The sequence below is a fragment of the Oryzias latipes genome, chromosome 7, assembly GCF_053564925.1.
Source record: "Oryzias latipes strain Hd-rR chromosome 7, Olatipes_Hd-rR_3.1".
Taxonomy (NCBI): Eukaryota; Metazoa; Chordata; class Actinopteri; order Beloniformes; family Adrianichthyidae; genus Oryzias; species Oryzias latipes.
In genome coordinates this window covers 712,851-726,618 of record NC_136243.1, presented here as the reverse complement: position 1 = coordinate 726,618, position 13,768 = coordinate 712,851, and the positions used below count along the sequence as shown (strand labels likewise).

Sequence of the window (13,768 nt, the reverse complement as noted above, 5' to 3'; positions counted from 1 at the left end):
CAAAAGCAGTAACAGTAAGCTGTGAGTTGTTAAGATTCAGTTTGTTGTTGATAATAAAGCAGAATAAAAAAGTATTTATGAGCCAAGTCAAAACTCAAAACCAACAGACCCAGTTCTGACCCAACAAGTTCAACACAAAACAGTTTGGCCCCCTCTCTCTACACAGCTTCTTCAATAAGACCAGGCTCCTACAGCTTGACCATTCAACTTCAACTTGACCCAGTAACATTACTTCTTTAGAGGGATCCCATCCCTCTGGGATATCTTTATAAAAAAAGCTCCTCTCTTCCTGAAAAGCAAAGGATCCTATTATTTTAATAAATATGTACCACACCACATCCCCACCCCACCCACCAAACTGATAAACACCCTCTTTGCACAGCACATGTGTTTGTCTATTTTACATAGAAGAACTCTTCTTACCTCAACAGAGTCTTGCATGTCTGTCTTAGGGGTCTCCATCACTAATGTGACCTCTACTTCCTCCTCCAGATCGCTGTCTCCCTCCTCAGAAAACTCTCGTCTCTTCCGGCCCCCCCCTTTCACCTCCCTTTCTTCACATGTGTAAGAGGATGAGCTAGAGGGGCGCAGTATGAAGGTGGGGCTGCATGGATAAACCATGCCTCCATCATCCACACTAGTAAAGCAAAGCTCCTCACTGTGCGATGGTGAGCTGATGCTGTCAATGCCACTGTCGCGATTGGCTACCTTTCCATCTGTCTGCAAGTAGGGGAGGGACATACTCTCAGAGAGCAGCTCCGATTGGTTGAGAATCGCCGCTGGCTGCAGCAGTTGATCATTTATCTCCATAGTGACCACATGAGCATCCAGGTGTGTTTCTGAAGTGCTGTAACTCAACTCTATGGACAGATGTTTCTGACAGACGCCATCTAGACATGCAGTAGCCAAATCTTCATCCTTCTCATCATCCTCTTCATTAACCTGCAGCGCGCTCTCTTCTCTCTCACCGTCATCAAGCTGCATTATATCATTACTTTCTGTTCCCTCACTTGGCGGCTCATTCTCAGGAAGGGGGGGGGGCAACGATGACAATGGTTGTAAAAAAGGCAGGGATGAGGTAGGTTCCAGTGAGCGAGCACTTAAAGCTCCCGCAGTGATGTCAGGAACCACGATAATCTGCTCTCTGTAAAAAAACAGAAACACTCATGAAGACCACCAGCACATTATTCTGACCTTGTTCTATGAACTTTATCTTCCCCGGTACCATCAACAAATAACCAGCTAATGAGACCAGCTGATTATCTGTGTTGGGAGCATTTCTTTTTTTTTTTCCGAGCGTTTGACATTCACTGTCTTCTGCATGACATGGGGAAGTAATCATGACTGGCTAGGTAGTCAAGTGGGAAGGGGCAACCTCAGGCTCTCCAAGCTGTGCAGCACAGCCGCCAGGATAAAAACAATTGGACGTTTCAGTGACAAAGGTTGCATGTTCAGGCTGGAAATGTCTACACCATTTTACTTTAATTCAAACAAAAGTAACAAATGTTAATGACAAATGCTCGAGGTTTTCCGGAACAAAGACATTACCGACATCCGTCCGATTCGGCAAAGATTTTATGTTGGATGCCCTTCGTGATACAACCCTGTGTATTTATCCAGGCTTGGGAACAGCACAATGAGACCCTGGCTGGGGCCCCCTTGTGGCTACACCAACACACTCATCTAGAAGTTTCTTTTCTTGTTAGGAGGCCTTCACAGGGCCTATATCATGCAAGATCAACTTTATGAGCTTTTAAGTGTATTATAATGCTCATTCCTCACAAAAAATAACCCCAAAGCGGTATTTTGATCCATTCACACATCTCTTAACATGTCTCTACAACCTGCTCCCCAAGCGCCAACCCCTCCCAATCCACGAAAATGAGTTACTTCTCACATTGTGACGTAGATAAGTGAGGAACAGCCACTTCCAGGAAGAATCTTCCCTGCCAGCACTGAGCCCTAAGCTAAGACGGACACCCACTTTCTCCACAGAGCTTGCTAGCGCTAATCCACTTTTCACATCGATTTTTGGTAAAGTTCGGATGTTGTTTGTTTTCATGGGCGGGATCGAGACATGCTGCTGAGAATGGGGCACCCACAAAAAGGAGCAAAAGGCGGTGGCTCAGAGATTGAGTCATCTTACTTTCGGGTAGTAAAAAAGGGCTTCAAAAACAAGTCATCGTTCATAAAAAAAACGTTTTCTAGTGTGCCAATAGTAAAATATCATCATATACAGTGGGGCAAAAAATAATTAGTCAGCCACCAATTGTGCAAGTTCCCTCACTTAAAAAGATGAGAGAGGCCTGTTATTTTCATCATAGGTACTGTATACCTAACCCAGGGGTGCTCATTACGTCGATCGCGATCGACCGGTCGATCTTCAAGGACATGAGGGTAGATCGCAGGCCAGCAAAGATAAAAAAAAAAAAAAAAGTACTTCTAAAAAAATCTACCAGCCAATCAAAGTCCTCACCGAGAAGTACGGGACTCGATTGACATGCAGAATGGCCAATCGGACATCCTCTGATACATACGTCACTGCAGACGCGTTTAAATTCAATGAGTGCAAACTCTCTGTCATCAGAAAGTCGCTTTCTGTCCCGCGGCACGTCATGTCCCCGTTAGAAGACCACTCCGGACAACCAGAGTGTTTATTGAAGCCGCCCTGCGTGTGCCAGGTCTGCAGTTCTCCCCCGATAAATACAAGCTCATTTAGGAAGCTGTTATTTTCTGTGGCACGCGGTTCGTACAGAGCCATCAGTGCTCTGTTAAACCGTGCATGCTCCCCGCATTGCACGGTTTAACAGAGCATGACATACCATGGTTGATGCTTTCTGTCTTAAAACGCCTCATCTGTTTATGCAAAAGTATCTTTGTGTAATCTCACTGTGTAGTTTTTAATCATCAGTACTTAACAATAATGTTCAAACAAACATGTAACTAATAAACATAACTAACATTTACTAATAGTATTTTTATAATATATATATATATATATTCAAAAGTAGCTCACACGCCAAAAAAGAGTGAGCACCCATGACCTAACCTATGAGAGACAAAATGGAAAAAAAAAATCCCAAAAATCACTTTGCCTGATTTTTAAAGAATTTATTTGTAAATTATGGTAGAGAAAAAGTATTTGGTCAATAGCAACAGTTCAACTCAATACTTTGTTATATGCCCTTTGTTGACAATGACTTACAGAAAAGGTTTGACAGCTGTTTTCACAAGGTTTTCGCAGACTGTTGCTGGTATTTTGGCCCATTATTCCATGCAGACCTCCTCTACAGAACAGGCTATCAATTCCCTCCTAAGATTTGCTATGGGGTTGAGATCTAGAGATGGGCTAGGTCACTCCAGGACCTTATTACAAAGCCACTCCTTCGTTACCCGAGCAAAATGGGTTTGGGATTGTTGTCATGCTGAAAGACCCAGCCATGGGTTGGGGCGACAGTGGCTCAGGTGGTTGAGCGGGTCGTCCAATAATCGAAGGGTCGGCGGTTTGATCCCTGCTCTCACCGGCCAATTGTCGTTGTGTCCTTGGGCAAGACACTTCACCCTCCTTGCCTCCAGTGTGGCTCCACTGGTGTGTGAATGTGCATGTATGATCCCGGTGATGGTCAGAGGGGCCGTAGGCCCCCAGTCTGCCCCAGGGCAGCTGTGACTACATCAGTAGTTACCATCACCAAGTATGAATGAGGAGTGAATGAATAATGGACACAATGTTAGCGCTTTGAGCGTCTGGAAAAGCGCAGATAAATCTAATCCATTATTATGTTTTTTCTTCAATGCCCTTGCTGATTGATGGAGGTTTTTCACTTAAAATCTGATGATAGATTGTTGTGAGACCAGAGGAGCTTTGCAGTATCCAAGCGCGGACACAAAAATGGAGTGGCGAACTGGGTTTTGTTATGTGGCAGAGGGGATGAATGGAGGGGAGGAGAACAGGCCGGCAGGTGAGCAGACTGGCAGGAAGGCAGACAGGCAGGAAGGCAGACAGACAGATGAGCAGACTGGCGGAGTTTGCTGATAGGCAGGGAGGCAAATACACGGGCTGGCAGATTCTCACTCATGAGGCACAATAATCTGGCGTTTGCCGACTGCTCCATCTCTGAATAAATAATCTCTGTAATGAGCTGCAGGTGACGAGATGATGAGAAGCAGGTGAGGAGTAGTCACTGCAGAGGCACGCACACGGAACCACAACATAGATGGTCCATTCATTCTTTTCTTTAAACAGATCAGTCATCCTGGTCCCTTTGCAGAAAAACAGCCCCAAAGCATGATGTTTCCACTGCCCTGCCATGCAGTAAGTAGGTGTTCTTTCGAAGCAATCAGCATTCTTCCTCCTCCAAACATGACGAGTAGAGTTCTAACCAAAAAGTTCCATTTTGGTTTCATCTGACCATACAGCATTCTCCTAATCCTTTTCTGGATCATCCAAATGCTCTCTAGCAAACGGGCCTGGAAATTTAATGGCTTTAGCAGGGGGACACGTCTGCCACTGCAGGATTTGAGTCGCTGGCTTTTGTTACTTTTGGCCCAGCTCTCTGCAGGTCATTCACTAGGTCCCCCCACGTGGTTCTGGGGTTTTTGCTCACAGTTCTTGTGATCATATTGACACCACGGGTTGAGATCTTCCGAGGAGCACCAGATGGAGGGTAAATAATCATTGGTCTTGCATGTCTTCCATATCCTAATAATTGCTACCACAGTTGATTTCTTCACACCAAGCTGCTTACCTTTTGCAGATTCAGTCTTCCCAGCCTGGTGCAGGTCCACAATTTGGTTTATGGTATCCTTAGACAGCTATATGGTCTTGGCTATAGTGGAGTTGACTGTGACTGTTTGAGGTTGTGGACAGGTGTCTTCTATATAGATAAGTTCAAACAGGGGGCATTAATACAGGTAATGAATAAAGGACAGAGGATTGTCTTACAGAAGAGGTTACAGGTCTGTGAAAGCCAGAAATCTCGCTTGTTTGTAGGGAAATTACTTATTTGCCATTTAATTTTAAAATACATATTTTGTCTCTCATAGGTGTTAAACATGATAAAAATTACAGGCTTCTCATCTTTTAAGGGCTGACTAACACCTTTTGCCCCACTATAGCTTAATCTGAAAGGTTTAAAAAAAAATCATCATGTAGGCCCCTTAAAGTGAAGGAACTGGAAGCAGCACGCTCACCGCTCAAACCTTTCGATGAGTGACAGCACGCAGGTGGGGGACGCCATTCCATCTCCATGTGTCTGCAAAGTCCTGCATCCTTGAAGATCTGCGTGCAGGGGTCTGCAAGTAGGTGGAGGTGGGAGGGGCTTATCATACATTCGCGGGCGTGGCTTTGAAAGTCCTGCTTGCTGTTGAAGGTGGGCTGGCTTCGGTGGCACTGTGGAGAGTAGGATCACATGCCAACTTTGTTAGAAGCCATGAGGCCATGGAACCGTGGGGATGAGTAAACACTAACCCTGTGGTTTAGGTCCAAGTAGCACAGGCTTGTTCCGGTTCAGCAATGCGGGGGAAGGCAGCTCTGGTGGCCCAGCGCTGTTCACGGGTGGCAACTTTACCAGCTCCCCACCCTGTTCAAGGGATGCTGGGCCTGACAAGACTACATCAGGCCCCAGGCCAGAGCATGACTCCTGGGGAGGGACAGCATCAGGTACCCCTTGGTGGCCACAAGAGGAGCAGGTTGGCTCCAGAGAGAGGCTTTTCATCAGCAAACTGGGACTGGAGGAGGAGGGGCCTAAGGAGGAAGGAAGAGTCAGCAAGGCCCTGTTCACCAAGAAACTTTTAGAATTTCACTTTCATAACATTTCCAACTGAATACAAAAAAAGCTTCTGACAATCCTGACATAATAATCAATTTTATTTGTTTGGTGCCTTTCTTGGTAGATAAATAACAGTTTAAACCAAAAATTGAAACAGCAGTACAATATACATTTATAAAATAGGCCAAAGCAGTCAAGGTAGGTATGCAAGTAAGAAAAGATGGATATTTAGCTTCTTGGTGAATAGAGAACCAGTGTTTCGGTGGTCAGGGGCAAGGGAGTTGAAAGCAGCTAAAAGCTCTGCTCCCATCTGTGACAAGGTGAGCAGTAGGGACAACCAGATGGAGAGAGGAGGAGGAGGAGGATCTGTGGGAATGGGTGGGTGTGGCAAGGCAAACAAGGTCTGACAAGAATGGAGGGACAAGAATGTGGATAGAATTAAAAGTTAGGAGAAGTATTTTTGTATATGATCCATTTGTGATGTTTAGGCAGTGGAGCTGCTGCAGTAAAGGTGTGATGTGTTGGATGGATAGAGTTTGTGTGATGATTCTGGCAGCTGAGTTGTGATCATGTGGGAGTTTACGGAGTGTTTTCTGACGAAGTACAAACGGTAGGGATTGCTGTAATCCACGCAGGAAGGAACAAGGCTATGGACCAGGAGAGCAGTGTATTGAAGACTGAGGGAAGGGCAAAGAAGACAGATGTTGTGAAGGTGTGGATAGGCAGGCCGGGTGCAGTTATCATGTGTGAGGTTAAAAAGAGGGTGGTGCATGACATGCTAAGTTTCTTCTAGACTGCCAAGCTTCCACTGCTATTTCAAATAAAAGAAGCGCCAGATTCTCCATAAGGTACCCAGGAGGTTTCAAAAAAAATTTAGTCTATCAATATAGTTTCAGAACAACTATGTTTCTGAAGGACTGAAAATGTTATTGCTTTTCAGTTTTGGTTTCAAACAAAGAGAAGGTTCTGAACACATGCTCTCTTTGCTTGTTTTGACTGATTGTTGACACGGGCATCATGTTTTAGGATATTCTCATGTAGATTACTATGAATGTTTTCTTTAAAGATTAAACGGCTTTAAAGAATAAATGATAAAGATCATCAATGATTCTATGCATTATTAGAATTTGAAAAAATGGTTGGTTCAGATAAAGCTCAAGCAATCCTGGGTAAGCAATGTATTCTTTCTTGTGTTTCCTGTTGTTGAAAATGAGGCAAAGGTTTGGCATAGTGTGGTTTCTGCTATGATCCGATCCTGAAAATAGATGTTTCAAACCAACAGGAGAACCTCTATAACAAAACCTTACAGGATTTAAAACGCACAAATGTGCACACTCATCAGAAACGCAGAGGGTTCAGGAGAACAGAACCAGAACCATTTTGTAGTTCTTCCTCGGTTCTGGACGTATCAGGATACCAGCTCACAGCAGCAAGAGGTTCCGAGACTGCCGCAAGTAGGGGGCGTGTCTGCATGTCTGCAGCATCACAAGCATGCGCATGCTCGAGGCTCGGTTCGGTTTCAGACACGATCGACCCACTAGCATTTGCGGATCATTGATGCACTCGCACTGATCAGCAGAGAGGTCACGTGGTGGTCAGGGCCTCGGTCAATTCAGCACATCTGGCCTACATTCTTTGCGGATGTCGGCCAGCGGCCCCCCCCCCCACCACCACCACCACACACACACACCCACACACACACGCGCACACACACACAGTGAGCGCGTGCGCATGCAGCATTAAAGCCCAGCGCTGCGGCTGTGTGGAGACTCAGGACTTACCCCCCCTCAGGATGCTTCGGTCCATGAACATCGCACAGCACAGCCCGAAGCCGCTCATTAAAGAACGGCAGTGCGGGGGGAGAGCGGCTCCCCTGTCCACAGCACGAGAAACCGGGCCACACGTGCGCGCGCACCGAGCTGATTTGGACCTACTCTCGTTCCGCGCGGTCTGATCTCAGATCTGCCCGGCGCGCGTGTGGAGGAGGCTGGGAGGGGGCGGGGAAGCGCCTCAGCTCTTTCCCTCTCTCTGGTTTCCATGACAACTAATTAAAGAGAGAGGGGGCATCAAACTGCCGATTACCACGTGGTCTGAAAACAGAGAACGTGATCGGAATTTGAGTGTGACAAAACTGATGAGATCTGCTGACTCCTGATGGCTGCAGATCTACAGTAGCCATCATGGGACACGTGCCCTGAGCACCAGTATCAGATTCTAAAGTAAACATTAATGTTTTATTTAACTGATTCTGTTGAGTATTTTGTTGGGCACGGGCACGTCTTTTATATATCTAACTCATTGCTATTTTGATATTACTGCTATAGATTTACATTGTACTTTCAGTACATACTGCACAATGTGGTTTGGACCTCTAACTATCCCACAACTGACTGCGTTGCAGTTCCATTATTTCTTGTGCTTTGAAGCTGCCATCTATGGAGTTATTTCAGTCTCAATAATCAGAAATGCACACAACCGGTTTCGTAAATACACACGCTCCGATTCACAAATGTCATTTTATGCAAACGTGAAAAATAAATTCGGAAATACACACCCTGTGTTTCACAAACACACACATTGTGTTTCACACATGCACACTAAATGTTTTACAAATGCACAATGAGTGTTTCTCACAAATGTGCACACTGTTTTTCACAAAAACATTTTAGAAATTCACAATAAATATATCAGAAATGCACAGTAAGTGCTTCACAAACGTGATTTTTAGGTACACATGTGATGTGAACTCACAGATCATTCGAATTGCAGACTGTGCATTCAAAATCCCGTTCTCGTTTGTGAATCTCCCCGTGTGTGTGAGAGATTTTTCTACGGTGAATATTGAGACTCATCTGACGGAGCGGGTCGACTAATCTCACCATTGGCTAGTGAATCTGTCAATCAAACTCATCGGCAAAGCAGGCGGGTTCGCTTTTAGCCAATCGAATGGCCCCTTACACTTTCTCTACGCTTTCTGCAGGTGGCAAAAGCCCCGCCCATATTTGATTCTGTACCAGTCGGTCATTAGCGTGTTAGCCCTAGCATGGCTTGTCGGTTTATTGCCTTCGGTTGTCAAAAATGACTGGCTTGTGCAACTTTTCAGTGGACCTGGGAGCAAGGCAACAGTGGTTGAATGCAGTTGACATTGAATCCTTCGAACTCTGTACTGGTCATGGGATTTACAATGAACGTTTCACTCGGGATCGTTTGTACGTTATTCTCTTAGCTTTCATGCTAGCGTCATTTCAACACTCAGACACGGTTTGGATCATATGAAGGTGGAGGAGAAAAATCTGCAACTTCCACAGAAGGTTTTGTGGAGAAACTGGCATCACTTTGCTCCGTACCACGCAGTGGGACTACATTACCTCAAGTTCATCTCACTGTCAATCACAGATACCCAATACACCTCCCCTGCTCAGCCCGAAGTCACTTTGCTGGACCTTAATTTTACTTTTTTAATAACACAAATGTCATTGATTTTATATTGTAACCATATAAATATACACCTCTTGGCCAGGTCACCCTTGCAAAAAAGATCCTCATCTCTCTGGGTTTTATAGCTGGTTAAATACTACACAACAAAAGATGGTCATAGAACAACAAAGTGCAAACATTCACCCTTTATTGCAGAGTAAAATTCAGAGAAAACATGGACAGATTAAAACATCAAAATTTAAGCAAATGTGGGATCTCTACTGATTTGAATTTTATTTAAACTGGAACTAATTTTCATAACTTCCTTACATACAATGAAGTCCCTTGAACAATACAGCAGTATTGATTTGAACTCTGTCTTGCTCCCCTCAGTCTCTCTTCTTCTGTATGTAATTATGTCGCCTAAATTAAGTTCTAAACAAACGGGACAGTAAAGATGTAATTCCACTCCCAAACGGTCTGAATTAAACAATGGGTTGATGTCGTCTTGCAGTTCCAACATTTGTGGACCCAAAAGGGGACTGTCCCATACCGGGACATTGATCCCAGGATGAGGTTCAGTCATGGATCCACTCTCCTCCCATTCAATCTCTGGAACCAGCATACCCTGACAAAAAAAAAAAAAAAAAAACTGTTTATGAACAGCACTGTTTTTTTTTTGTGTTTTAGATTATGTAGGAACAGACACCCACTAATAATAACTTATATTGTTGCTGGCAGGCAGACCTCATATCTCCATAACTGATTATAATTTGCAAATAAGTGATCCCTAACAAAGTAGTGACATTAGTACATATGATGGCTCATAATGCCATGCATTGTGATGCATTTTGAACTTGCAGATGTGCTATTCTTCCTACAAACAAACAATTTAGGGAAATTGTTTGCACCACACAACAATAATACTTTTCATTCATTTTTGATGAAAATTCCTTGTAGTCATTGTGATTTCATCATACTGTTCTTGATACTTTCCACTTTAGTCGAACTGCACACAAATCAGTTGTCCAGTACAGTGAGATTAAATAAAGCAGGGTTTTTCAACCAGTGTGTGTGCCGCGGCACAATAGTGTGCCGTGGGAGATGGTCAAGTGTGCCGTGGGGAATTGCCCTACTTCACTGATCTAAAACCATTTCCCATCTCCAGGAAATCAGCTCTTTGTTCATCCAAACAGGCCCTGATAAAATACTGAGTAGTTAAGAATATGAAAGATCTTAAAATGACTTTTTCTTTGTGTTTATTTAATTCTATAAAATACATTTTGATAAGGTTGACGGTACCGCGATTTAGCTGCAGCTATAACCTTGTAAGGAAAAGTCCCGCCCCTTTAACTGTCTCCGCCAATCATTCTTGAAGGCTTAATCACATGTCATCAGTCTGACCAATCAGAAGTGGTTAAAGTCTTCACTTCCTTGTTCTTAATTCTGCTGGTAAAGTCTCTCAGTTCTAACAAAAATACCAGCTAAAGCTCGTCTTTAGCGGTGTAACTTTCCACAGATTCCGGTGTCAGACCGTGGAACAAGAGAACAAAGGTTGAAAAACACTGAAATAAAGCACTTACCCGGGGATCAGAAACAGGGTTCTGGGTCAAATCCAACTGGCACAGCTGATTTGGTGTCATGCTTTGCTCCGTCCTGATTGGATGGCTGTCCCACGCGTCACTAAACACATCCAAACTGGCCTGAATGCGTGGTAGGAAAATATATCTGGCAGCAGAATACGTGATGTTACTGATATTGAGCAAGTCTTGGTCCTCAGGAGAGTGCAGGATGTTGTAATATAAACCAGTAACAGTCATGAAGACATCACACCAGAGGGGCTCAATCCTGTATTTGGAAAAAAGCAAAAAGAAATATTATATTGTCAGATTTATTTTTAATACATCATTCACTTTTATGTATATATTAAAGCGTCTAAAACTAGGTTCAACTCACCGTTGATTGTGTGTACACTTTTGCTGCAATGAAGCTGTTTGTGTCAGTTCTACGTACTGTGAGCATTTACTCGGCTATGCCCACATGTTCTCCTCCGTGATCTCCTCTCACCCTGACAATAACATGAAAATCATGTCTCAAACACATAATTACAAATGCATCGCCAATACGGTACACATCAATTTAAAATGTAATGTTCTTATGTATGATGCCAATAAGTAGAATTTCTAGGTTAGATAAATTGCAGGAGTGGGTTACATGTATCTCTGGGGGAAACATTGAGGTGAAAGAGACTGTTAAGGGGGGGGGGGGGTAAAATGTTATCCATGAGGGGAAAGAGTTTTAGAGTTGCCTTTGTTTTCAGAGGAGTCTAAAAAAGTTATTTTATTTTTGTACAAATAACCAAGTGCTTATACTGCCTGATATGTGAATGAAATATTTCTTTATGAATAACATGAATACCTCAGAGGAAAGCCATACACGTTCACAGCGTCACTGAAGAAGGCCAAGTCTGCACAGTTGTTGTCTGCTATCTTCAGGTACAAGATCTATGGAATACAAGTACAAATACTTTCAACTGACAGATATTTACAGGGGCAAAAATGCTAAGTTCCCAATTGATAGGTAAAACAGTAATACAATAGGATGATAAAATATGAAATAGAAGGGTATTTAATAATCCCTGAGGACATTTTTTGAAAATGGCCATCTTAAAAAAACACATAAACACACATGCATTACAAATAGAAATATCACAAAATAAAAAGATTGATAAAAAAAAGGTAAATAATTGGAAAATCAGTGGGTAAAATTAAAAGAAATTACTTGTAAGATGCCCTGCCAGAGAGTTGTATTGCCTGATGTCAGGAGGAACAAAAGATTGTCACGCTGTCACGCTTCAGTAATTCCTGGAGAATAAATAAAAACACGACAAACATGGATTAGATCATTTAGCTGTCTGAGATTAAATTACATCATTTTCAAATATTTGAAAGGGGAATTTTTTAAAACACTCTTGCTATGATAACTTGAGCTTGTAGTAAAGAACAGCGTTAAAAATAAACAATCAGAGACAAGACACTCATCACAGGAAGCCTGTGTGTAATATTTACAGTAACTTCTACTCAAATCACTGTTGACAGCATATTTCTCCCATCCACCCTTTCTGTGACTACTTATCGACTACAAAACAGCCTAAAAACATCATAATGTTTGGGATTCTTGTCATTTCGTCATTGGAAGTAAAGATACGGGGAATTTAGTGGCTGTCACTCTGACACAATCTCACAGGGCTGGTCAGCACAATACGGGTTCTAACGTTAGAAACTTAATGAGGCTTCTTTCATTCAACAGTGGATTCACGTCTGTTATATTTAAAAAATGCCGTTTTCATGAATGTCATATGAATTAACTTTCTTGCACAATCCACCCCATCTTAAAGTCTGGGTTGTGAAAAGACTGTGTCTAACTTTAACCCGGCTCGCGTTTACATAAAGGCAGCACACGGAACAGCTAACTAGTTAGCATAGCGTAGCATCAGTGTTTAAACAAATCCCCGTCTCTAAATCAATACTTTTTATTAAACTTTCTGTGCTGCTGTAAATCCGGCATGCTTTTCCCCTTAGTTCTATCTGAATCATGGTAGAACCTACAGATCATTGGCTACAGGCGCTAGCTTTAACCGAAATCGGCTTGAAGTTCACCCACAAAGGCAGACACAACTTGAGTCGAAAGCCGGCTAGTTTCGAGGCCCCTGGTTGGTTGTAGTTACTCGTGTTGTGTGAAGAGCTGGTAAAACTTGACAAAACCATAAGTCCTCCCCCGCTTTAAAACCATTAAAAAAAATATGACCGCACAGGCAAAGCAAAGCTAAGCTAATTAGCGGTGGGGGTACTCTGCAAACGACTCGGCTGAAATGTTTATAAAGCATTCACACATGTCACTTGGCTAAGGAGAACGCTTCAACTTAGTATTCAATAACATTACAGGATGTACAACGAGGGAATAATAATCAAATAAGTGCATTACTTACGGGCTGAGACTGATCCCGTTCGGAAGAACTCTCCGCCATGTTTGCCGCCCGCGTCCTCCCAACTGCTGTGCTGAACAGCTCCCTCCCTCGTCAGTTGAGAGTGAAGAGTGTAAGGGGCCATTCGATTGGCTAAAAGCGAACCCGCCTGCTTTGCCGATGAGTTTGATTGACAGATTCACTAGCCAATGGTGACATTAGTCAGCCTGCTCCGTCAGATGAGTCTCAATATTCACCGTAGAAAAATCTCTCACACACACGGGGAGATTCACAAACGAGAACGGGATTTTGAATGCACATTCTGCAATTCGAATGATCTGTGAGTTCACATCACATGTGTACCTAAAAATCACGTTTGTGAAGCACTTACTGTGCATTTCTGATACATTTATTGTGAATTTCTAAAATGTTTTTGTGAAAAACAGTGTGCACATTTGAGAGAAACACTTATTGTGCATTTGTAAAACATTTAGTGTGCATTTGTGAAACACAATGTGTGTGTTTGTGAAACACAGGGTGTGTATTTCCGAATTTATTTTTCACGTTTGCATAAAATGACATTTGTGAATCGGAGCGTGTATATTTGTAAAACCGGTTG

General features: G+C 43.1%; 1 protein-coding gene and 1 long non-coding RNA gene across 4 annotated transcripts in view; both read right to left on the bottom strand.

Annotated features, from left to right (window-relative positions):
• fgd1 (FYVE, RhoGEF and PH domain containing 1) overlaps positions 1-7,817 on the bottom strand; it is a 65,781-nt gene extending 57,964 nt beyond the window's left edge. Inside the window, exons 1-5 of one of the 2 annotated variants that reach the window (XM_078949991.1) lie at positions 7,550-7,813; positions 5,468-5,743; positions 5,191-5,389; positions 4,746-4,874; positions 424-1,144 (exon numbers count right to left, since the gene is read on the bottom strand). In XM_078949991.1, coding sequence (XP_078806117.1) covers positions 424-984 — 561 coding nt within the window. In that variant the 5' untranslated portion in view covers positions 985-1,144; positions 4,746-4,874; positions 5,191-5,389; positions 5,468-5,743; positions 7,550-7,813. Of the gene's footprint in view, positions 1-423; positions 1,145-4,745; positions 4,875-5,190; positions 5,390-5,467; positions 5,744-7,549 lie in introns of both variants that reach the window. The other variant, XM_023957124.2, reaches the window with a different exon arrangement.
• A 1,559-nt stretch (positions 7,818-9,376) lies between these two features.
• LOC144993955 (uncharacterized) lies at positions 9,377-13,568 on the bottom strand. Of its 2 annotated transcripts, XR_013657265.1 has the most exons (7): positions 13,174-13,568; positions 12,849-12,938; positions 11,967-12,049; positions 11,604-11,689; positions 11,142-11,253; positions 10,769-11,033; positions 9,377-9,813 (listed from the first exon to the last, which is right to left on the bottom strand). It is a non-coding gene; the product is annotated as an uncharacterized LOC144993955 (long non-coding RNA). The 2 variants fall into 2 exon arrangements; XR_013657264.1 differs by lacking the exon at positions 12,849-12,938 and having other exon boundaries at positions 13,174-13,564.
• Positions 13,569-13,768: the final 200 nt, after the last annotated feature.